This window comes from Polistes fuscatus, unplaced genomic scaffold (assembly GCF_010416935.1).
Source record: "Polistes fuscatus isolate 324 unplaced genomic scaffold, CU_Pfus_HIC Scaffold26, whole genome shotgun sequence".
In the NCBI taxonomy this organism is placed as follows: domain Eukaryota; kingdom Metazoa; phylum Arthropoda; class Insecta; order Hymenoptera; family Vespidae; genus Polistes; species Polistes fuscatus.
Genome location: NW_025113103.1, coordinates 1,108,814 through 1,129,630, shown reverse-complemented (window position 1 = coordinate 1,129,630; position 20,817 = coordinate 1,108,814). Strand labels below are relative to the sequence as shown.

Below are 20,817 nucleotides of genomic sequence, written 5' to 3'. Positions count from 1 at the left end.
TTTTGACTAATAGAAATCGTCAAAGCCGTTAACGTGTTTCACACGTAAAATCATTTTACAAAAGACTGATTTTAAATTAAATCAAAAGATATAAAAGTATATCGAGATAAGGAAGGAGAAGGAAATTATTAAACGGGGAAGAAAGAGACGAAAATAAAAGGTATATTGAATTTTTTATATGTATATATATTTTGATTTATTTTTTTTTTTTATTATGAAAGTTTATATAAAAGGTGTCTTACGAAACTGGAACAGGTTGTATCGTTTAAACGGCTTGAAAATAGATTTAAAATGTTTTGATCGAAGTTAAATGGTATGAGAAGACGGGCAAATAATTTCATTCATTTTTATATGCAACGTTGCGCATCAGAAAACTTCTAATTGAATTATAAAATTGTTCATTCTTTTTTTTTCTAAATATGACGCACATAGAAATATCGGATTTACTTTCATTGCGAATAAGTTTAGATCTTACGTTAATATTTCAGTGTAGTGCATATGAAGATGCATCAATGGTTATAGTCAAAAATGTAGGGTTTACCCTTAAAAGAAAAGAAGATAAAGTTGCATTTTTCTAATGCATTATTGCACATAATATTGCACCCAATTTGATATCACTTATTTATTATTATTTTTAATCGTTTAAGAGATATGATAGGTTCGAGCTACGTGATACGCACACCCAGTATATTATTTATTTATTTATTATTTATTAATACATGATTCAAAGATGATGATAATGATGATTGATAATTGTGCACATAATATTGCACCCTATTTAATATCACTTATTTATTATTTTTAATCATTTAAGAGATATAGGTTCGAGCTACGTGATACGCACACCCAGTATATTATTATTATTTATTTATTTATTTATTTACAGATGATGATAATGATGATTGATAAAGATGATTGATAATTGTGCACATAATATTGCACCCAATTTGATATCACTTATTTATTATTATTTTTAATCGTTTAAGAGATACGATAGATTCGAGCTACGTGATACGCACACCCTGTATTATTATTTATTATTTATTTATTTATAAATGATGATAATGATGATTGATAATTGTGCACATAATATTGCACTCAATTTATATCACTTATTTATTATTTTTAATCATTTAAGAGATATAGATTCGAGCTACGTGATACGCACACCCAGTATATTTTATTTATTTATTTATAGATGATTCAAAGATGATGATAATGATGATTGAAATTGTGCACATAATATTGCACCCAATTTATATCACTTATTTATTATTTATAATCGTTTAAAAGATATGATAGATTGAGCTACCTGATACGCACACCCTGTATATTATTTATTTATTTATTTATTTATACATGATTCAAAGATGATGATAATGATGATTGATAATTGTGCACATAATATTGCACCCAATTTGATATCACTTATTTATTATTATTTTTAATTGTTTAAGAGATATGATAGATTCGAGCTACGTGATACGCACACCCTGTATATTATTATTTATTTATTTATTTATTTATAGATGATGATAATGATGATTGATAATTGTGCACATAATATTGCACCCAATTTGATATCACTTATTTATTATTATTTTTAATCGTTTAAGAGATATGATAGATTCGAGCTACGTGATACGCACACCCTGTATATTATTTATTTATTTATTTATTTATTTATAGATGATGATAATGATTGATAATTGAATTTATTATCTTTCTAATCGAATAATATACATCTCATTATCAATTTTACGTTTTCATTAAAACATTTGTTCAAGTATTGGGTTATAGTATCAACAAAAAAAATTCAAACTTTATACAGTTCCATAGGAGAAGATCAAATATTCTTCCAACATGGATCCCTCGGAAGAAGAGAAAAGGGCTCGAGATGGGTTAACTGGGGGAAGGTAACAACAGGAGGAATATCGGTTGAACGATTCTCGGAAACGAGGAAGAATACTACACCATCGAGAAGGGTGGTAGAGGAGGAGGAAGAGGAGGAGGAGGGGGAGGAGGAGGGTTCAGAGGGTGGAGGACGTGTCCGTTCGCGTGGAAGGCCAACTGACGCGAAAGTAAGAAAGAAAGAAAGGAAAGAAGTTGAGTTACCGTCAACATTGTCGTCGAACTTGTAGAAAATAAAAGTAGAAGAAGAAAAAAAATAAGAAGAATAAGAAGAATAAGTGCTTACTGTATAACAGAAGGTGGTGGTGCTAGTGGTGGTGGTAGTGGTGCTAGTGGTGGGGGGTGGTCTTCTCATTGGTTCGTCGTTTGATTCGTCGTTTGATTCGCCGTTTGATTCGTCTTAAATCCGAGTTGATTTTTTTTCCCTTGAAAATAGAAAAAGAAATAAAGTGAGATAGATACGTTGATAAAGAAAGAGAGAGAGAGAGAGAGAATAAATGCAAGCTTCTTCTTGTCTTCTCTGTCATTCTCATTGGGTATACCGAATTCGATTTGATCTGCGAAAAGCTCGAAAGCTTTCGTGATAAAACGTGACACTCTCTTACTCTACTCTTGCTTTTTCGATGAAGGTTTGTTATTGTCGGTGAGAAAGAAAAAGCGTGATACGCGTACACACACACACACACACACATACATACAAAGAGAAAGAAAGAAAGAAAGGATTAGTTTTCTTCCATACTCTAAAAGATAGTGAGAAGCTTGCGAAAAAAAATAAAAAGAATGGAAAGGAAAAAGATAAGAAAAAAGAAAAGTATTGAAACACCAAGTTGAAAAATATCGGACCCCTTCGGGAGATGAAAATCAGTAAAAGGAAAAGATACGATCGATAAAGTGGAATCTTTTATCTAAATCGCGAGGGAACGTTTTATTTCAAGTCCCTCCTCTTATTTCGAATGTTTGTTGCCCCATTCGAAAAATTCCGGCAACAAGAATTCGTCCTTTGTATTATTTGCCAGTCTTCAAATGGAAATATGGGACTTTGAAGTGATGATAATGATGATGACGATGATTATGATAACGATGATGATGGTAATGATGTTGATGATGATGTTGATGATGACTATGATGATGGGGATGATGATGATGATAATAATAATAATAATAATACTCATGAATCTAATGGCATCAGTGACAAATAAAAACAGTTTTCCAATGAAATTCATTTGCAATGAAATCATTATTACGATTATTCCTGATGTCTCAACGTTTATATCGAATCTTCGAATATATATCGTCGAATTACGAACGATGAAACATTATTCGAACGATTTTTTGTTTCAATCATTCTCCAGTCTTATTTAAACGTCATCCCAAAAAAGGTTTTTTTTATGTTTCTCTCTCTCTTCTCGTGAAGTTCTCTTTAATCATCGGCAACTGTATACGAACTGATATGAATTGAAAAGTTGCGTGATGTTTATCAGTGAAAAGGGTGTGGACAATCTCGAAAAATTATTGCAAAATCGATTGACAGTGAAACATTGACGATGATAAATTAATCATTAATATTTATATTATTATAATAATGAACGATCAACACACACACACAGGAGCAAGTAAATTATGTTGATACAATGGTAAAAGAAAATACGAGAAAAAGGATGAAGAAAATAAGGATTTGTTTAGAATAAGGAAGAAGGGGGATTTAGTTGAAACCATTTGGATTCTCAGTCTTCCTTCTAACTTCGCGAAACAAAATTCACGTGTTCTAGCAAAAAGGTTATCTTTACTAGGGAAAATAAATAAATAGAAAAAGAAAAAGAAAGAAAGAAAGGAAGGAAGAGTCTCATACTGCAAGTATGAAAGCAATAGAAAATATTTATTCGTGAATCCACGTTAAAAAACAAAAAATAAAAAGGAAGAGAGAGAGAGTAAGTCAAATAAAAAAAAAACAAAAAAAAGGAAATGAATTTCTCGAGAATGGGGGTTCATGGTGTTGGTGTTTTCGGAAGATTATCGATCGAACCCACGAATGACTTGAATAGTTTTGATCATCGTAGTGTCGAATTCGCGAAAAAGGAAGATTCTGATCGCGAGGTGTCAGAGTCGAATTAAAATGCGAGAATTGAACGGCAGTGCATGCAACGCTTTGTACGAGGGCGTCGAGTGGTCCGGCCCGTGGATCCTGTTAACCTTGATCACATTGGCAATCGTCAACGTGATGGTAGTGCTCGGTAACGTTCTCGTTATATTAGCCGTATATTACACGAGCAAACTAAGAAACGTGACTAACATGTTCATCGTAAGTTTGGCAGTGGCCGATTTATTGGTCGGGTTGGCCGTACTTCCGTTCAGTGCAACTTGGGAAGTATTCAAGGTGAGCTTACAATTCTTATTTCTTTTAGATATACCTGTATATTGTCATTAGTTTCGTTATTATTACCATTAAACCCTATACTTACCACGTGTGGTTAAATAAAATTGCATCCTGCGATTTGTACAAAAATTCGATGATAAATAACGAAGATGATGGATCTCATTCTATATAAAAATATATGTTTTTTTTTTTCTTTAAACTCACGGTACAATTCTTATTTTTTGAAGTTATACTTCTTTTGGCGCGTTGGGGAAAATGTAATGGGGAGTGGATTTTGTTCCGAGCGTCTGGAAAAACGACACCATGAAGTTTGTCGGTATTTACGACGCGCGGCAAAGCGATTTCAAGTATACGGCATGAAGTTGTCTTCTTTTCTTCTTCCCCCCTTTTTTCTCAAGCGGGTCACCCAACCAAATACTAATCGTACGCAGCGCTGCTTTACTTAAATGATCGAAATGAGAACTAATGCTGTAACCGCGCCATGACTGTTAACGCGTGAAATAATTCGATATATCTCTCTTATATTTAGTGTGGACTGATATCTATATTATGATATTTTATTATTCTTTCTAATATATATAATATCGATAATAAATTTAAGTTAATAATAATAATAATAAATTTTTTTCTGTTAAGTTATTTTTGAGGTTATTGAGGTTATGTTCGTTTTGGTACTGCAAAGAAGTATAACTTCTTACGTGCGTACATAAGTACACACACCAGTTTTTTAGATATACCTGTATAGTGTCATTCGTTTCGTTATTATTAACATTAAATCCTATTACTTACACATGTGGTTAATTAAAAATGCATCCTGCGATTTGTAGAAAAATTCGGTGATAATTAACGAAGATGATGGATCTCATTCTGTATAAAAATACACGTTTTTTTTTTGTTCTTTAAACTCATTGTATGAATAGATATACCACAAAGTATCGATAGGTTTAGTATTAATTCGTAAATTCATTTATTCGTTCGTTAGTTCGTTGGATTTATTATATAAACAAATTCATTTCTCTGGGATTCGATTTGATTCATCACGTATCGCTTGGAATATCGATATTAGGGTAGAAGCGTAATTTGAAACAGGTGGTTGCCGAAGTTCCATCTACGTGTGCGCGCACACACACACACACACCCTAATGTCTAGTACATACGAATTGAAGAGAGAGAGAGAGAGATTCTGACTATACCATAAAGGCCCCATACGTTGTGTTACATAGACGACGATAACGCATTATGCAGGAACGCTTAGCTACAAAACGATCCGTGAAACGGCCCTTTAGCCCTTCGGTTGTCCCGTTCGAATACCTCTCCTTCTCTATATACATATGTATATATAATCCTTACATATATACACATATATATAAAGGGTTAGGTAAATAGGTGATAGGTACGCGTGACTAGTAAACCACCATCAACAAGCATACGCATATGCACCACACATACATACACACATACATATCTAAATCGATCTAGTCGTAGCATTAATGTATTACTGAGATCATCCTTACTTTGTTTTAACCACACACACGCTTTACAGATAACAAGATTCTTGTATGTATCACGATAAAATTCGTGATTGAACCTTTAGGTGCATATTACCTTTTTCTCTGTAAAAATTAGTACGTAACCACCATCTTCGGATCAAAATTACGAACCTAATACTGTTCGATGATTTTTATTTAACTTTTACTGTAATTCATATACTTTTCAAATCAAAATTACGAACCTAATACTGTTCGATAATTTTTATCTAACTTTTACTGTAATTCATATACTTTTCAAATCAAAATTACAAACCTAATACTGTTCGATGATTTTTATTTAACTTTTAGTGTAATTCATATACTTTTCAAATCGAATTAAATAAAAATAATCATTGAATTGAGCACTTGCATATGTATAGTCATGAAATTGTTCGGAGTGTGCAAAGGGTTAAAAAAGTTTTGAACACTACACTAAACCGCGAGTGAATGAAAATAAAATTCAACGTAAACGTCACTCGATCGTGGTTTTCATTTGACTGTATTACTAACCACTATCATCCGATATTATTTCGTTTCGCACGAAAGGGTCTACCGTATTCGAAGGAAAAATGCAACCTCGTGTTGTCCGTTTATCTCAATGGGATATCTCTCAACACGTTTATATGACAATAATCGTTTTCGTTCGTGTGAAACTTTGTCCCCCTTTTATTTCTTTTTTTTATTCTTTCTCACTCACACACACACACACACACTCCTCTCTCTCTTCTTTAAACTTTTTATTCTGGTCTCTTTCTGTCCCACTCGCACTCTTTGTTTTTCCTTCTTCTTTTTTCTTCTTCTTTCTTCTTCTTTTTCCGAAGGTTTGGATATTCGGTGATCTATGGTGTTCAGTTTGGCTAGCCGTCGACGTTTGGATGTGCACCGCGTCGATACTGAACCTTTGTGCAATCAGTCTCGACAGATATCTGGCTGTGACCAGACCCGTCTGTTATCCCCAGGCAAGTAATCAACAGCACATCGTTCGAACGCTTGGAATATCTCAAATAGTCGTTTATTAGTCCTACATCCTTTCTCGACCTATCATTCTTTCCCACTCACTCACTCACTCATTCATTCATTCATTCATTCATTCATTCATTCATACACATTCTCTCCTTTTCTATCCCTTTGCATTTAAAATCCCATCCCAGTCCCATCTTTTTTTCATTTTTTATTTTATTTTCGAAGAAACGAGATATTATAATAGAATAAAATGAATTCAGTGAATGCATGCAACGGTACTCGATTAAATTATATTAGGGTGAATCAAAAGTTCGGTACGGTTTTTCCTTTTTTTGGAATTAATATTTCAAAAGTAATAAAACACAATAAACGCATACGAACTTTGAATTCACATCAGTAATATTGAATAACACATTATTATTTAATTAAATTATATATATATTTATTATATATTTATATATATTATATAAATATTTTTTATATATTAATATTATACATTTATATATATAATATTATTATATAAAATTAATATAAATATAATATATATATATATAAATAAATAAATAAATTATATAAAATTAATATAAATATGTAATATAAATATAATAAAATAATATAATATTAATAAATAATTAAATTAATAATAAAAATTAAATTAATAATAATAATTAAATTAATAAATAAATATAATATTATATATTTATATATTTATATATTTATATTTTATCATATATATATATATTTTTGTTAACACAAGAATTATATTCGTACGAAATTGTTATTGATCGATGAATTTTTATATTCGATTCACAGTTAATGTCACCGAAACGAGCTAAACTTCTAGTTGCCACGGTATGGGTGCTGAGCTTCGTCATCTGTTTTCCACCCTTGGTGGGTTGGAAAGATAAACGGGTATGTGTGTTAGGAGAAATGAAAAGAAGAAGAAGAATAAGAAGAAGAATAAGAAAGAGAAACGAATCTTATTTTCTATTATATCTTTCAAAAATTGCATAGGTAGTATCATCCTATATATTTCTATATATATATAAAAAATAAATGGGTGTGTGTTAGAGAAGAAGGGAAAAGAAGAATAAAAAGATGAAAAAAACAAATCTTATTTTCTATTATATCTTTCAAAAATTGTGTAGGTAGTATCATCCTATATACTTGTATATATATAATACATAAAAATAATATAATACATATATATATATACTCGTATATATTCATCCTTCCAGTCTCATCCCACGCACAACGTGACATTTACGCAAAACGGCCCTTTCAACACTACCACCATCATAGTACCGGTGAAACCATGTCCATGGATCTGCGAGTTGACCAATGACGCTGGATATGTCGTTTACAGGCAAGTCTCTCCCTCTCTTTTTTCTCTCTTTTTTTCCTCGGATATATTTATTATCCTTCCGCTTTTCTGTTAGGCAGAAATGAAAAAAAAAAAGCAAATTTGACTCGTCCGAAATTATTCATTATTCAACGCTCACCCCACTACTACCCCCCGTCGTTTTATTTAATCCTTTGTGGCTTATACGTCAATCCTGAAATTCATGAGGACACTCCTCTTTCTCCTCATATTTGTCTCCTCCTTTAAATCCCTTTATACAGATTTGACCTACCGTAAAAGTGTTACAAACTATTTTTATCGTAAATCCTCTACAATGAGGAGGAGCTGGACACAAAAGTATGCACATACTTACTGTACGAATACTTTTGTTCATCATTAGTATTTATACAGTTCGAATAAAACTCGAGGACACATACGAGAGATAGTATAATTCGTAAAACATGCAGTTTAATATACAGCTTAATATACAGCTTAATATACAGTCCCTTTATTTCGATTATTATTTTTGTCCTATTTCGTTTATTCGAAAGATTATTATCATTATATGCAGTAAATGTTTGCAGTGCCCTAGGATCCTTCTACATACCGATGTTAGTAATGCTCTTTTTCTATTGGAGAATCTACAATGCAGCTGTTTCCACAACGAAAGCCATCAATCAGGGCTTTCGCACCACCAAGAATCCTAAAATGTTAGGATCTAGGTATCGTAACAAAATCAACAGAACAAACGAACAAATATTTAACACCTTTTATTTCTTTTAATAAGAACAAAATATTATTCAAACAGGGAGAATGAGAAACGTTATTATATTGTTCTATTACAGATTCGATGAACAAAGATTAACGTTGAGGATACATCGAGGACGTGGTAGTGTTCATAATGGTAGTAGTAATAATGGTAGTCCAAGGAGTCCGGATTATTCTAGTCGCAGTTCTGTAAGGAAAGAGAAGATCAAAATCTCGGTATCGTATCCGAGTACAGAAACATTAAACACTAAGTGCAACACTCTTGAGAGGACTCCTTCCAAGTGTTCTCAGGTTTCCGTGCATTACAGTAACGGGCAAACGCAGAGTCAGCTTTGTCCGAGTTCGAGGAGTACGCATTTGAAGGTAAGCATTGCAAGATCTTTGTTTGAACATTTAATAAACGTTAACGAACCGTGGGAAAACCGATTTTCTTTCAACCTCAAACAAAGATCGTGAATAAAGAGAAGATGATGATATTAAAAATTCGTAAATTTATTGTATCGCAAATTCTGTTACAAACTGCATACTGGATGGAAGAACTTTTTTTGGTTCATTCTAATAATGGTTTTTCTCATTAAATAAAATCCATACATGTGTATTTAAGTAAACGTGCTGTTATGGGTAACCTTTTGTAGATTTCGTTTAATATTATTTCTATATTTTACTTTTATTAACAACGTCGAGTATTTTATTTGATCGGAAAAGGTAGGAAACGAGTGTGTCATACGGGTTGCTCTTTGATCTTTTCGAATAGGTCGGTGGTATAAACAGAGTGGGCAGTATGAGGAGACCCAGCAGAAGGAGTAGCTGCGAGAGTCAGCTGACGGGTGACGAGGTTACGCTTCGGGAACTAGCTCAGGGCCAAGAGGAAAAACCTAGAGTTACGACGAGGACGGGTAAACGAAATACAAAAGCACAGGTATTGGTATAATTTATTGTAATGTATATATCAATTATCTCTTACAGGAATCTTATCAGGTGTAGAGGTATGAAACCAGAATATTATTGTAAAAATAACACGTTTGTTGCTTCAGTTTCATACTTTTACACTTATATCAGGTTGTCCCACAAGTTCCTTCCAATTGACGTAAGACTAGATAAGCCTAGGCCTACAAACATAACCTCGAAGTCATACATAGGGTGTCACAAAAAGAACTTATGGGACAATCTAATATATATAACACGTTTGTTGTTTTAGTTTAATACTTTTACACTTATATCAGGTTGTCCCACAAGTTCCTTCCAATTGACGTAAGATTAGATAAACCTAAGCCTACGAACATAACCTCGAAGTCATACATAGGGTGTCACGAAAAAAACTTATGGGACAATCTAATATATATTACCATGAAAGCTCGAAATTGGAAAATGTCAAGATTCGCGTGGTTGCTCATCTCAACTTATATTAATTCAATTTATTCTAATAGATTAATATTTGCGACATATATCACCGAGTGACCATGCGAATCTTTAACATCGTCCAATATTTCACGCTGCTAACATACACGTTTTATCAAATCGGATGAAAACGTTTGCGATAGGTTGGCGAACGAACCAAAAAGAAACAACATTTGTCGCAGAACAAAAGATTTCGAATGGAGACGAAAGCCGCGAAAACACTTGGCATCATAGTCGGCGGTTTCATACTATGTTGGCTGCCATTCTTCACGATGTATCTAGTACGTGCGTTCTGCCCTAATTGCATCCACCCGACCGTCTTCAGCGTACTATTTTGGCTAGGATATTGCAACTCGGCTATTAATCCTTGCATCTACGCGCTATTCAGCAAGGACTTTCGTTCGGCCTTCAAACAAATAATCTGCAGGTGTTTCTGCAAAAGACGAGCCAACACGTTGCGACGCGGTAGCGACGGCAGCCAATTGGCGATGAGGTGGGAGGAACAAAGTTACAAGGCGCGTTTTATTAAAGAATTGATATCACGAACCTTAGACGTTGAGATCGTACCCTTAAGACATCTCTAGCTAGCCTATCGTCGGCCCTTCTTCCTCTTTTAATTATAATCGTGTATATATATATACACGCACACATACACACACGTGTACAAGCATAAAATTGCATAATACTTCGATACACGTGCACATACAAATACAATGCGGAAATATAAAATACACCTGTTTTCTTTTTTTTCGCAGAATTTCGAACGGTCAAGTGTAGTAAATTATTATTGTGATCATCCTCTCTAAATTATAATCGTGTATATATATACACATACGCATAAAATTGCATAATACTTCGATACACGCACATACAAATACAATGCGGAAATATAAAATACACCTGTTTTTTTTTGTAGCAGAATTTCGAACGGTCAAGTGTAGTAAATTATTATTGTGATCATCCTCTCTAAATTATAATCGTGTATATATATACACATACGCATAAAATTGCATAATACTTCGATACACGTGCACATACAAATACAATGCGGAAATATTATTAAATACACCTGTTTTTTTTTTCGCAGAATTTCGAACGGTCAAGTGTAGCAATTAATTATTGTGATCATCCTCTCTAAATTATAATCGTGTATATATATATACACACGCATAAAATTGCATAATACTTCGATACACGTGCACATACAAATACAATGCGGAAATATTATAAAATACAGCTGTTTTTTTTGTCGCAGAATTTCGAACGGTCAAGTATAGCAATTAATATTATTGTGATCATCCTCTCTAAATTATAATCGTGTATATACACGCACACACACACACACACGTATACAAGCATAAAATTGCATACTACTTCGATACACGTGCACATACAAATACAATGCGAAAATATTATAAAATACACTTTGTTTCTCGCGGAATTTCGAACGGAGAAGTGAAGCAACAAATTATTGTGACCACAAGTCGTCTCTCTCTCTCTCTCTCTTTCTCTTTCTTTCTCTTTCTCTCTCTCTCTCTTTACTTTTTATTTCATACCTTTTTCTTTATCTCTCTTTCTCGTACCACAAAGAAAGTAACATCGTCGTTCGATAGTTCGCGATTGTCGAACTCGAACGACGATTAACACTGCTACTCCTCTCGATACACGTATAATAATAAGAACAAGAATAATATATTATAATAATAATAATAATAATAACAATAATAATAATAATAATAATAATAATAATAATAATAATAACGACTCACACGTATAGGAGAAACACGGTCCAAATAATTCATTGTTAAGATTGTAAGAGAGAAAAAGAAGATTATGTATCATTGTGATAAGTGTGCGCGTGTGTGTTTCTTTTTGTTTTTTACAAATCTTTCTCTCTATCTCTCTCTCTCTCTCTCTTTTTCTCTTTTTCTCTCTCTCTCTCCTTCTCCGATCGATTCTCTCATCGAATATACAGAACTTCTTCCTCCACACAATCGAAGACGGTGAAGAAAAAAAAAAGAAAAAGAAAAAGAAAAAGAAAAAAAAAAAGAAAACGGTCAGAATAATAATTTCTCTTTAATCGAGAACCCGTTTTTAATTTATTTTGATTTCGATCCAGCAGAAGCGAGAGAAGTCCAAGTTGTACAATGCGTGTACAACAGCAGCAGGGCGTTTCCATGGAAGACTCAGACCAGGATCCAGGATCAGAACCGACTGTACATTCGACGAGCGAGTCCAGATGACTTTAACTGGTCGAAGCTGGTGCCCACCGCGTCACCTTTGACCTCAGAACTTCAAACATCTCGAGGAAACTTTCGTTTTCCTCCTCGTATCGAAAAACTTGACATTACCCCTTCTCTTTCTCTCTCTCTCTTTCTCTATCTCTATCTCTTTCTTTCTTTCTTTCTTTCATTTTCTTCTTCTTTACTCTCTGTCTCTATCTCTCTTGCTCATTCTTCCAAATTTGATTTATCTTACAATTAATTCGAGAAATATTGCAGATTTACAGCTAGATTTACAGCTAGTTTTACAGCTAGATTTACGGATACTTGAATCAATTTGAGTTAATTCAAAATTTTCATTATTTATATATATATATGAAATTTAAATATTATTTTTTGGTTTATTATAATATATAATTTATAATATATATTTGTTATTATGTTATTATTTAATATTATTATATAATAATATATAATAATATATTAAATATTACTTTTATTGGTTTACTACTACTCACGTAATACGCCTTCATTTAAATAATATTTGTAAGTGTTCGTTAAAAAATAATGAATACAATTATCTGTAAATCTAGTGTCAACCCTAAACGACGAGATATTCGATGAAAGATTACGAATTATAAATAACGATGAGAGGACAATTATTAATTACACACGCACACACGAATAATTATAACTCGAGAGGGTTTTTTATTTTTTTTTAGGAGGGTTAATCCGTGAGAAAGGGGGGAAGGGAGGGAGTAGTAAAAAGTGGAAGAGGAGGAGGAGGAGGAGGAGGAGGAGGAAGAGAGGAGGTAGAGACGGGAGGAGAGAGGTAAACGTGTCCCTGAAAATAAATATTATTCGCGATAGGAACATGCGACATGCGTGTTTTCATTTTAAATGTTCGTAAGTATTTACGCATATTAATTATACAAATGGGAAAAGAAAAAAGAAAGAAAGATAAAAAAAAGAAGCGATTATTATCTTCATCGTATTTGTCTCTTCGGGAATCTCGTGAAATGAGGAATTCTATGGAGAATTCTATGCGAACCATCCCCCCCCCCATACGCGTATTGTACATATCACATAAAAAAGTATTTCGTGTATATCACGTTGAGATGATAATGTTTAAGTGAAATATAAAATGAACTAAAAAAAAAAAAAATAAGAAAATTCGACGTCGTTAATATTCTCTTCTAACAATCTAAGTCTAAACAATAAATGGTGTTCGTTGAATGATCGTGCGAGATCATGTGTTCCCCCTCCGCCCGCGCCGCCCTACTTCAGATCCGATATATGTACGTATATTTAATTTAATACTTTGTTGTACCCCCCCTTTAATTATTTTCTTTTAAGAATCCCCATTGGAATCTTTTTCCATTAATGCATTCACCTTATCGATCAAAATTTCATGGCATTTGTTTGTAATCGAATAGGTAAAAGCCCCCTCGGTTGGCCAGTTAAGCCGTTTTCTTTTTTAGAAAAATTATATTCATTCAATAAAATAACTTACATCTAAACTAATGGTTTAACCTGTAAGCTTGAGCTTTCAACTTTGAATAAAAATAAAGAAAAGACAAATTATTCATAAATATTTTAATAATAAATTAAAAAAAAACCATAGATTTGCAATGTCCCTATTTTTAGCCAACTTTCTCCCTCTTTTGGCCACGCATGTCCCCTCATTTGGCCATGTTTCCTATTTAAAATAAATAATTAATTAATAACTAATTTATTAAATAAATCAAAATTGAATAATTCAAAACTCGTGTAGAAAGAAATTAATTACTCATTAGTATTAAAAAACTAGTTGAATACTTTATGTACAAATATATATAACCTCAAAGCGAATAGCCATAAGTTGGCTAATGATAAAAACAGAGGCAATAATACTGTCTCCATGCTTGGCCACCATATTTTTAATGGAGAATAATTAAAAATCACTTAATTTTCAATTTCTATAATAATTTTAAGCTATGTTAATTGCAGGAAAAAAAAATATTTTGGTTGCTATTGTCAAAAATGAAATATATAGGTTAATCAAAATCACAGTATCCTTACCTTACTTAACAAGAAACCATCCAAAAACAGAAGTCTTGCACAACTTTATTTTTTTTCGTTTTTAAATATATTTTTAAAATAATCCGAATTACTTTCAATGATATTTTAAAATTAGAATTTTTTTTTTTTAAAACTGTCACCATGTGCACATCAGCATATAATTTATAATCACTGTTGTGGCATAAAGTGGCCAATAGAGGGGGCCTGGCCAACCGAGGGGGCTTTTACCTTACGTTATAAACAAAAAATAATATTTTTTTCCAATGAAATTTTCAAGGAATGTAATTATTCTATCGCATTGTGATGTATAATTTTGGAAGATGCAATTGTCCAGAAATTTTTTTCAATCTAATCATCCTAATATGGTCGTCGTCCACCATATAGCATATTTGTTACTGAGAAAAAGAAAGAGAAAGAGAAAGAAAGAAAGAAAGATACTAAAAATATTATTCCTATAGCTTTGAAAAGAACAAAAAAAATATATCTTTCTCTCTTGCGATATTCTATAATACCTTTACGACTGATTGCATATAATATATGTATAATCTATGGGGGAAGAAGAGAAGCGGCTAAAATAAAATATAAGTCACAGCGAAATATTATTATTATTATTATTATTATTTGCGCGAATAAATGTATTATGTGATATATCGTTATATAAATTAACGTTAACGAGAACGAATGCAAATAAATAATGTGAATACGTGCGAAATGAAAATTACGAGTACATTGATCTTACCGTTTTAGATTTTGTTTTTGGAATTTTTTTAATTCGTCATCCTTGGGAAAATAATTCAAGGTAGGTGAATACGTTTTTAGAAGTATAACACGTAAATTACAAATTGAACACACGATATATGCGTACATATGTGGTACGATGCATCTAAACATTACGTTTATTATATATAAATGTGTGTAGAATATATTTATTTGGTGGACAGGTGGATTTGACACGTTGACAACGTTCAATTAGATTTTATTCTCTATCCTGCACTTCACCTGTAGCTTTCCATATCATAATAATATGACTGAGAATGTATCAAACAGAGATTGATTACTACAAAAATAATGATAGTCAAATTGATTAAGTATAATATAGATTAGAAGATATCATTTACAATTTTACAATGTAATTTAGTTTATTTTTTATTAACAATAAGTTTGTTCTTTTAAGGAATCAATTCGTTTTGTAAAATCTGATCGTTAACGTAGACACACCTGTAGTATTTCCAACGTGAACCGAGAATGAAAACGAGAACAAAAGCAAGATAGAGAGAGAGTGAGTGAGTGAGTGAGACAGATAGATCGATAATGTTAAACTATTTCCAAGAGTGTTCCATTTCGTTATCGCCTGTGGCATTTCCATGTTATTTCAACGTCCAACCGGTGGTAATAATTATCCATATTGTTCTACGAAAATGTATGAAACATTTACATCGTGTTTATTTCTCGTTAGGAAAATAGATTCGATAGAATAAAAGAAAAGGTTTTAAGTAATCTGATCCAATTGGTAATTAATCTTTTATAATATTTTGTAAAAATAATTAGGAGAAACAAAAGTAAAAGTAAAATAAAATAAAATAAAAATGATTATTATGACAACGATGATCACGATGATGACGATGATGATGATGATGATGACGATGATAGAGATACAGGTTTGAAAAAATGTATAGCATTGCAAAAATTCAAATTATTCTTAAACCTAGTTTATCGATTATTCCAATGCTAACTGTAATCAATCATATTTTTGAAAATCTGATCGTGAAATTGTAGTTACATCGTGATATACGATACGATACGATTAGTTTTACGAAACGTATTAAAAAAATTTGCGCATACTCTAGTAGATCCTTTAGTTTGTTTTCCGTTGTATTTATTATTTGATTGTTGTTAACCTGGATAAATGAAAACGTTTAAAAATATCTATCTAATTTATTTCGCTTCCGGTAGATTAGTAGCAAGTACTCTAAATCCGTTATGATCAGCAATGTAATGTACTTGTTGTAAAATACCATTTGGATCGATATAACTATAAGCACCCCTCGTGGTACCGTCCAAAGATCTTGATTCGGTTTTAGCACTTGAATCACCGGTGTAACTGTAATCGTATTGACCTAAGGAATCCTGAGTATGATGAAGAGAACTGTGAAGCAGCCTGTATGGTAAAACAGGGAACACGTATGGGGCTGGCAACGCCACTGCTGCTGTTGCAGTTGCTGCTGCTGCTGTCGTTGTCCTCCTATGAACGTTTGCCAATTCTAGGAATTTTTCGATCTGTAAAGCAGCATTCGGATTATCCGACTGTCGTCGTCCTTCCTTCTCCTCCTCATTCCCATCCTCATCCTTTCCCGAGGTGTCCCGAACGTTCAACGAGCCTGGGAGGGAACTAGCTCGTTGAGAAAGCGTTGGATCCGGCTTGGGTACTTGAATCTTGTCAGCTTCCGCTTGAGATAGTACGAATGGATTTTTCGTGCTCTGTGTACGGACACACGCGAGAAGTATTTCAATAAATAAATTAAATTCTCCTCTCTTTTTCCGTAGTATCGATATACATCGAATTTTTTTTTTTTTCTTTTTTTCTTTCTTTCGTTTCACCAGTGTCTCTCAAATTTTTTTTTCCTTATTGCATGTTAATGCCAAAAATATATATATATATGTATCTTTCTGTATAGATTTTATTAGGGTGAATTATTAGTTATAAACTGCATAATGGATTGTGATTTTCTTACTTAATTTAAAAACGCACCGAACTTTTTTGTTTCACCTTTAATAATACGTTTCACATATCGATTTATTTTATGAGAATTTATTTTATTTTAATGAGAATTGAAATGATTTGTTAAGCAAATAAATGAAATACGTTTCGTTCGTATAATATCGTGTTTTTCTTCTCTAAATAATAGAAAATAATTTGAGAAACACTGAGGATAAACGACGAGAATGTGCATTTTACCTGAATTTCTCGTTCGACTATCTTGTTCTCGGTCGGTTTTAACTGTGCGTAACTGACATACGGTGGTAAGATCTTATAAGATAGGATATTCCGATCGTTCCAGTTCGGTCGATCGTTTAACTGAGATTTCTGCAATTCCTCTAAGTGATTTCGTTTAGCTAAGGCTACTTCCGGGGTGTCATCTTGTTGGATTAAATCGTCGTGATCGTTTTTAGGTGCTTGCGGAAGATTACTAGCGCTAACTCTAAAACCATTTTGATCGTCCGCGGTGTACGATACGGTTTGCAGTATTCCGTTAGCGTCAATATAGGAATAACCTTTGAGAAAAATTATTATATAAGTTTTGTATTATTTTTCTTTGTTTTTTTTTGAAGTTATACTTCTTTTGGCGCGTTGGGGAAAATGTAATGGGGAGTGATTTTGTTCCGAGCGTCTGAAAATTTACTTAAAATGATCGAGCGGGAAGTAGTTCTATTACCGCGCCATGACAGTTGACGCATAAAATATTTCGATATATCTCTCTTATATTTAGTGTGGACTGATATCTATATTTTGATATTTTCTTTTTCTTTTTTTTGTTCTTTCTTATATATATATAATTATTATTTTTCTTTTTAAGTTATTTTTTTTCTTTGAAGTTTTTTTTTAATTTATTTTTGAGGTTATTGAGGTTATGTTCGTTTTGGTACGGCAAAGAAGTATAACTTCTCTTACGTGCGTACATAAGTACACACATCAGTTTTTTTTTATTCTTTCTTATATATATATATATAATAATAATTATCTTTTTTCTTTGAAGTTTTTTTTGAAGTTATTTTGAGATTATTGAGGTTATGTTCGTTTTGGTACGACAAAGAAATATAACTTCTTACGTGCGTACATAAGTACACACACCAGGTTTTTATATATATATATATATAGTTAGAAAAATCTACACGTCTCTTACAATTGATTGATATCTTATGCATAGGTGTACATTGCAACATAATCGATGACGAATAATCGATTCACGATTTGCGTAGGTAGCAACTACTCGTCACAATTTCAAATTAAGAATACATTACCCATTTACGGTTTGATTATCTCCTACTACCATCCGGTGAGAATTTTTTTTTTCTGTTCTTTTTTTTAACATGATTACCTACATTCTAATTGGCACGCGAAGCTCAAGGATGAATTTAAATATTACGTATTATTCAAATTATCGATAACTTGTATATCATACGTAAAACGTATTTATATTAAATATTAATTTATTCAATCTATTAATTACTGAATTTATATATTATTCAAATATTTCATAAAACAATTATAGGTAAACGTTTATAATAAGGTTGACTTTCTCTAAAACATCTAGTTATTTCATGAAATATATAATTGAATTATTATACATACTTCAATGATAACATTTGTACGAGAATGTATAGAACAAATTTTCATATCAAATTTACTTACCACCCTGAGTAATCCCATTCAAGTTAGACTCCGTCTTAGCATGATGGGGTCCCGTGAACGAATATCGATAAGATCCTGATCCATCTTGAACGTGATATTGTCGTAAAGGTGAATAACTTCCTATGGGATTGATCCAAACGTTTGCTATCGGACTGCATAAAGAAGATCCTAGTAATAAACTGAAGAAAATAGTCTAAAAAAAAGAAAAGAAAACCAACCCATAAGTATGTAATCAATGAAATCGTTATAGAATTAATAATTAATTAATTAATTTGTCGTAGAAAACTAGATAAAGTATTCTTTATTTTATTAACCGGTTGTAATTTACGAAATGAAAAAGGGATCGGGTATATGGGAAGGGATGAAAAGAGCTAACGAGGTAATTGGAACACGTGTTGCATTAAAAACTAACGAGAAATTACTCTTAAACGAGTAAAGAAACTTGAGATTCGATCGATCAAAGGCCCAGCTAAGCAACCAACCATAGTTTTCTCGTAACGATCAGTGAAAGAGAAAAACGATAGAAAGAGAGAGAAAGAAGGTATGGGAGGGAAACCTTTTAGAAAAGGGCACGTAGGAAAATCACGAAAGGAAAATCGTAGTTCCTTCGAGTTGGTAGGAAACTTAGTCGAATTGATGATTTTCATGGAACAATTAAGACGGCTTCTTCTCTTTTAAACGTGTTGCAAACAACTTTTGTACGAAAGTCAGTTAAACTCGGTTCGGAAATGAACCGAGGATTCGTCCTTTTTCCTTGGATTTTAATTTGATCGATTGATCCGATCGATACGTTAAAAAGATTACTTCATTTGACTTTTCGTAGATAAGAAAAATAATATTTTCGCGAATTAAACATAGAAAAAGAATTATAATTGATTTTATCTAAGATTATCATCTAACAAATTTGCTGCAATATATAAAATATCTTTTTCCGATCGTGTTTATTTGTTATTTTAATTAATATTATTAGATCACTCACGTTTATCATCATGTTCGTATTCGTAGAATATAAACGAAACCCGAATTAATTACTTAAAATATATTATTATTATTATTATTATTATTAATAATTTTGTTGTTGTTCTCCGATGATTATGTCACTTATTGGGTTATGTCTTTTTCACGTTATAGTTAGAGGAATAATAATACTACCCCGCGGGCTTGGCTAACGTATATGAGAGTGTGCAATTCTTGGTTGCATCCTCTTATATAGGATGATCCCCATGTGAATCTCTTCTTCTTTCTCCGTCATTGGTTGCACTTGCCTGTGTGCAGTTGCACGAGCCACTCGCCATTGCCCCACCAAGAACGGTGACGTGTATCTGGGCCCTACGAGGAAGGAAGGAGGGAGGGGGTAGTGGTGTGGGCCCTACGATGAGAGAGCTTGACTCCCCTCAGGGCCGTCCAAGGCCACAAATCAGCCAGAGTTCGATTTCCAAGCAGATAAATCAAATGTTTATAGGTCTACCTAGGAGCTAGGCGTTGATATTTCCGATCTTTCCACAAATTAAACCTCCCCCTTCTCGACCCCTCGTGTTTTATTTTCAATCCTTAAAATGACAATGACAATGATTTCTTATAGGAAAAATGATTTGTAATCTAATGAATATTAATGCAATAATTATATTGGATATCAGAAAATCATTTTTCTACTTTAAAAAGAATCGACGAAAGGAACTATGAATAAATTTCTACTGCGAGTAGGAAGGGGAACGTTAAGAGGAAGGAAGTTTCTATGGGGGGGGAGAAAAAAAAGGTCAAACGTTTCTAGAAGAAACCCTAGCGGCATGAAAACGTCGAGAGGTGAGGGTGAAAGAAGGGGGAGTGGGTGGATGGAT

General features: G+C 32.5%; 2 protein-coding genes across 7 annotated transcripts; one reads left to right on the top strand and one right to left on the bottom strand.

Moving 5' to 3' along the window:
* Nucleotides 1-118: 118 nt before the first annotated feature.
* LOC122518766 (octopamine receptor Oamb-like) lies at nucleotides 119-12,855 on the top strand. Of its 6 annotated transcripts, none has more exons than XM_043637849.1 (10): nucleotides 119-160; nucleotides 1,832-4,285; nucleotides 6,636-6,773; nucleotides 7,591-7,689; nucleotides 8,016-8,143; nucleotides 8,704-8,829; nucleotides 8,965-9,250; nucleotides 9,642-9,806; nucleotides 10,429-10,800; nucleotides 12,408-12,855. In XM_043637849.1, the coding sequence occupies exons 2-10, from the start codon at nucleotides 4,025-4,027 to the stop codon at nucleotides 12,567-12,569; spliced, it is 1,737 nt and encodes a 578-aa protein (XP_043493784.1). In that variant the 5' UTR covers nucleotides 119-160; nucleotides 1,832-4,024; the 3' UTR covers nucleotides 12,570-12,855. The 6 variants fall into 6 exon arrangements, with proteins under 6 accessions (XP_043493784.1, XP_043493788.1, XP_043493785.1 ...); XM_043637853.1 differs by having other exon boundaries at nucleotides 8,704-8,841; nucleotides 10,468-10,778; XM_043637850.1 differs by having other exon boundaries at nucleotides 8,704-8,841; nucleotides 10,468-10,800.
* A 3,588-nt stretch (nucleotides 12,856-16,443) lies between these two features.
* On the bottom strand, nucleotides 16,444-19,970 carry LOC122518683. The gene is made up of 4 exons (XM_043637714.1): nucleotides 19,959-19,970; nucleotides 18,980-19,172; nucleotides 17,525-17,841; nucleotides 16,444-17,046 (listed from the first exon to the last, which is right to left on the bottom strand). The coding sequence occupies exons 1-4, from the start codon at nucleotides 19,968-19,970 to the stop codon at nucleotides 16,504-16,506; spliced, it is 1,065 nt and encodes a 354-aa protein (XP_043493649.1). The 3' UTR covers nucleotides 16,444-16,503.
* Nucleotides 19,971-20,817: the final 847 nt, after the last annotated feature.

Coding starts and splice junctions, on each gene's coding strand:
- LOC122518766 (XM_043637848.1), top strand. CDS start 4,025: ATGCGAGAATTGAACGGCAGTGCATGCAACGCTTTGTACGAGGGCGTC. Junction 8,144..8,703: donor GCTGGATATGTCGTTTACAG/GCAAGTCTCTCC, acceptor AAATGTTTGCAG/TGCCCTAGGATCCTTCTACA. Junction 9,251..9,641: donor CGAGGAGTACGCATTTGAAG/GTAAGCATTGCA, acceptor CTTTTCGAATAG/GTCGGTGGTATAAACAGAGT.
- LOC122518683 (XM_043637714.1), bottom strand. Junction 17,842..18,979: donor GAATGGGATTACTCAGGGTG/GTAAGTAAATTT, acceptor TTTTTCTCAAAG/GTTATTCCTATATTGACGCT. Junction 17,047..17,524: donor TAGTCGAACGAGAAATTCAG/GTAAAATGCACA, acceptor GTCCGTACACAG/AGCACGAAAAATCCATTCGT.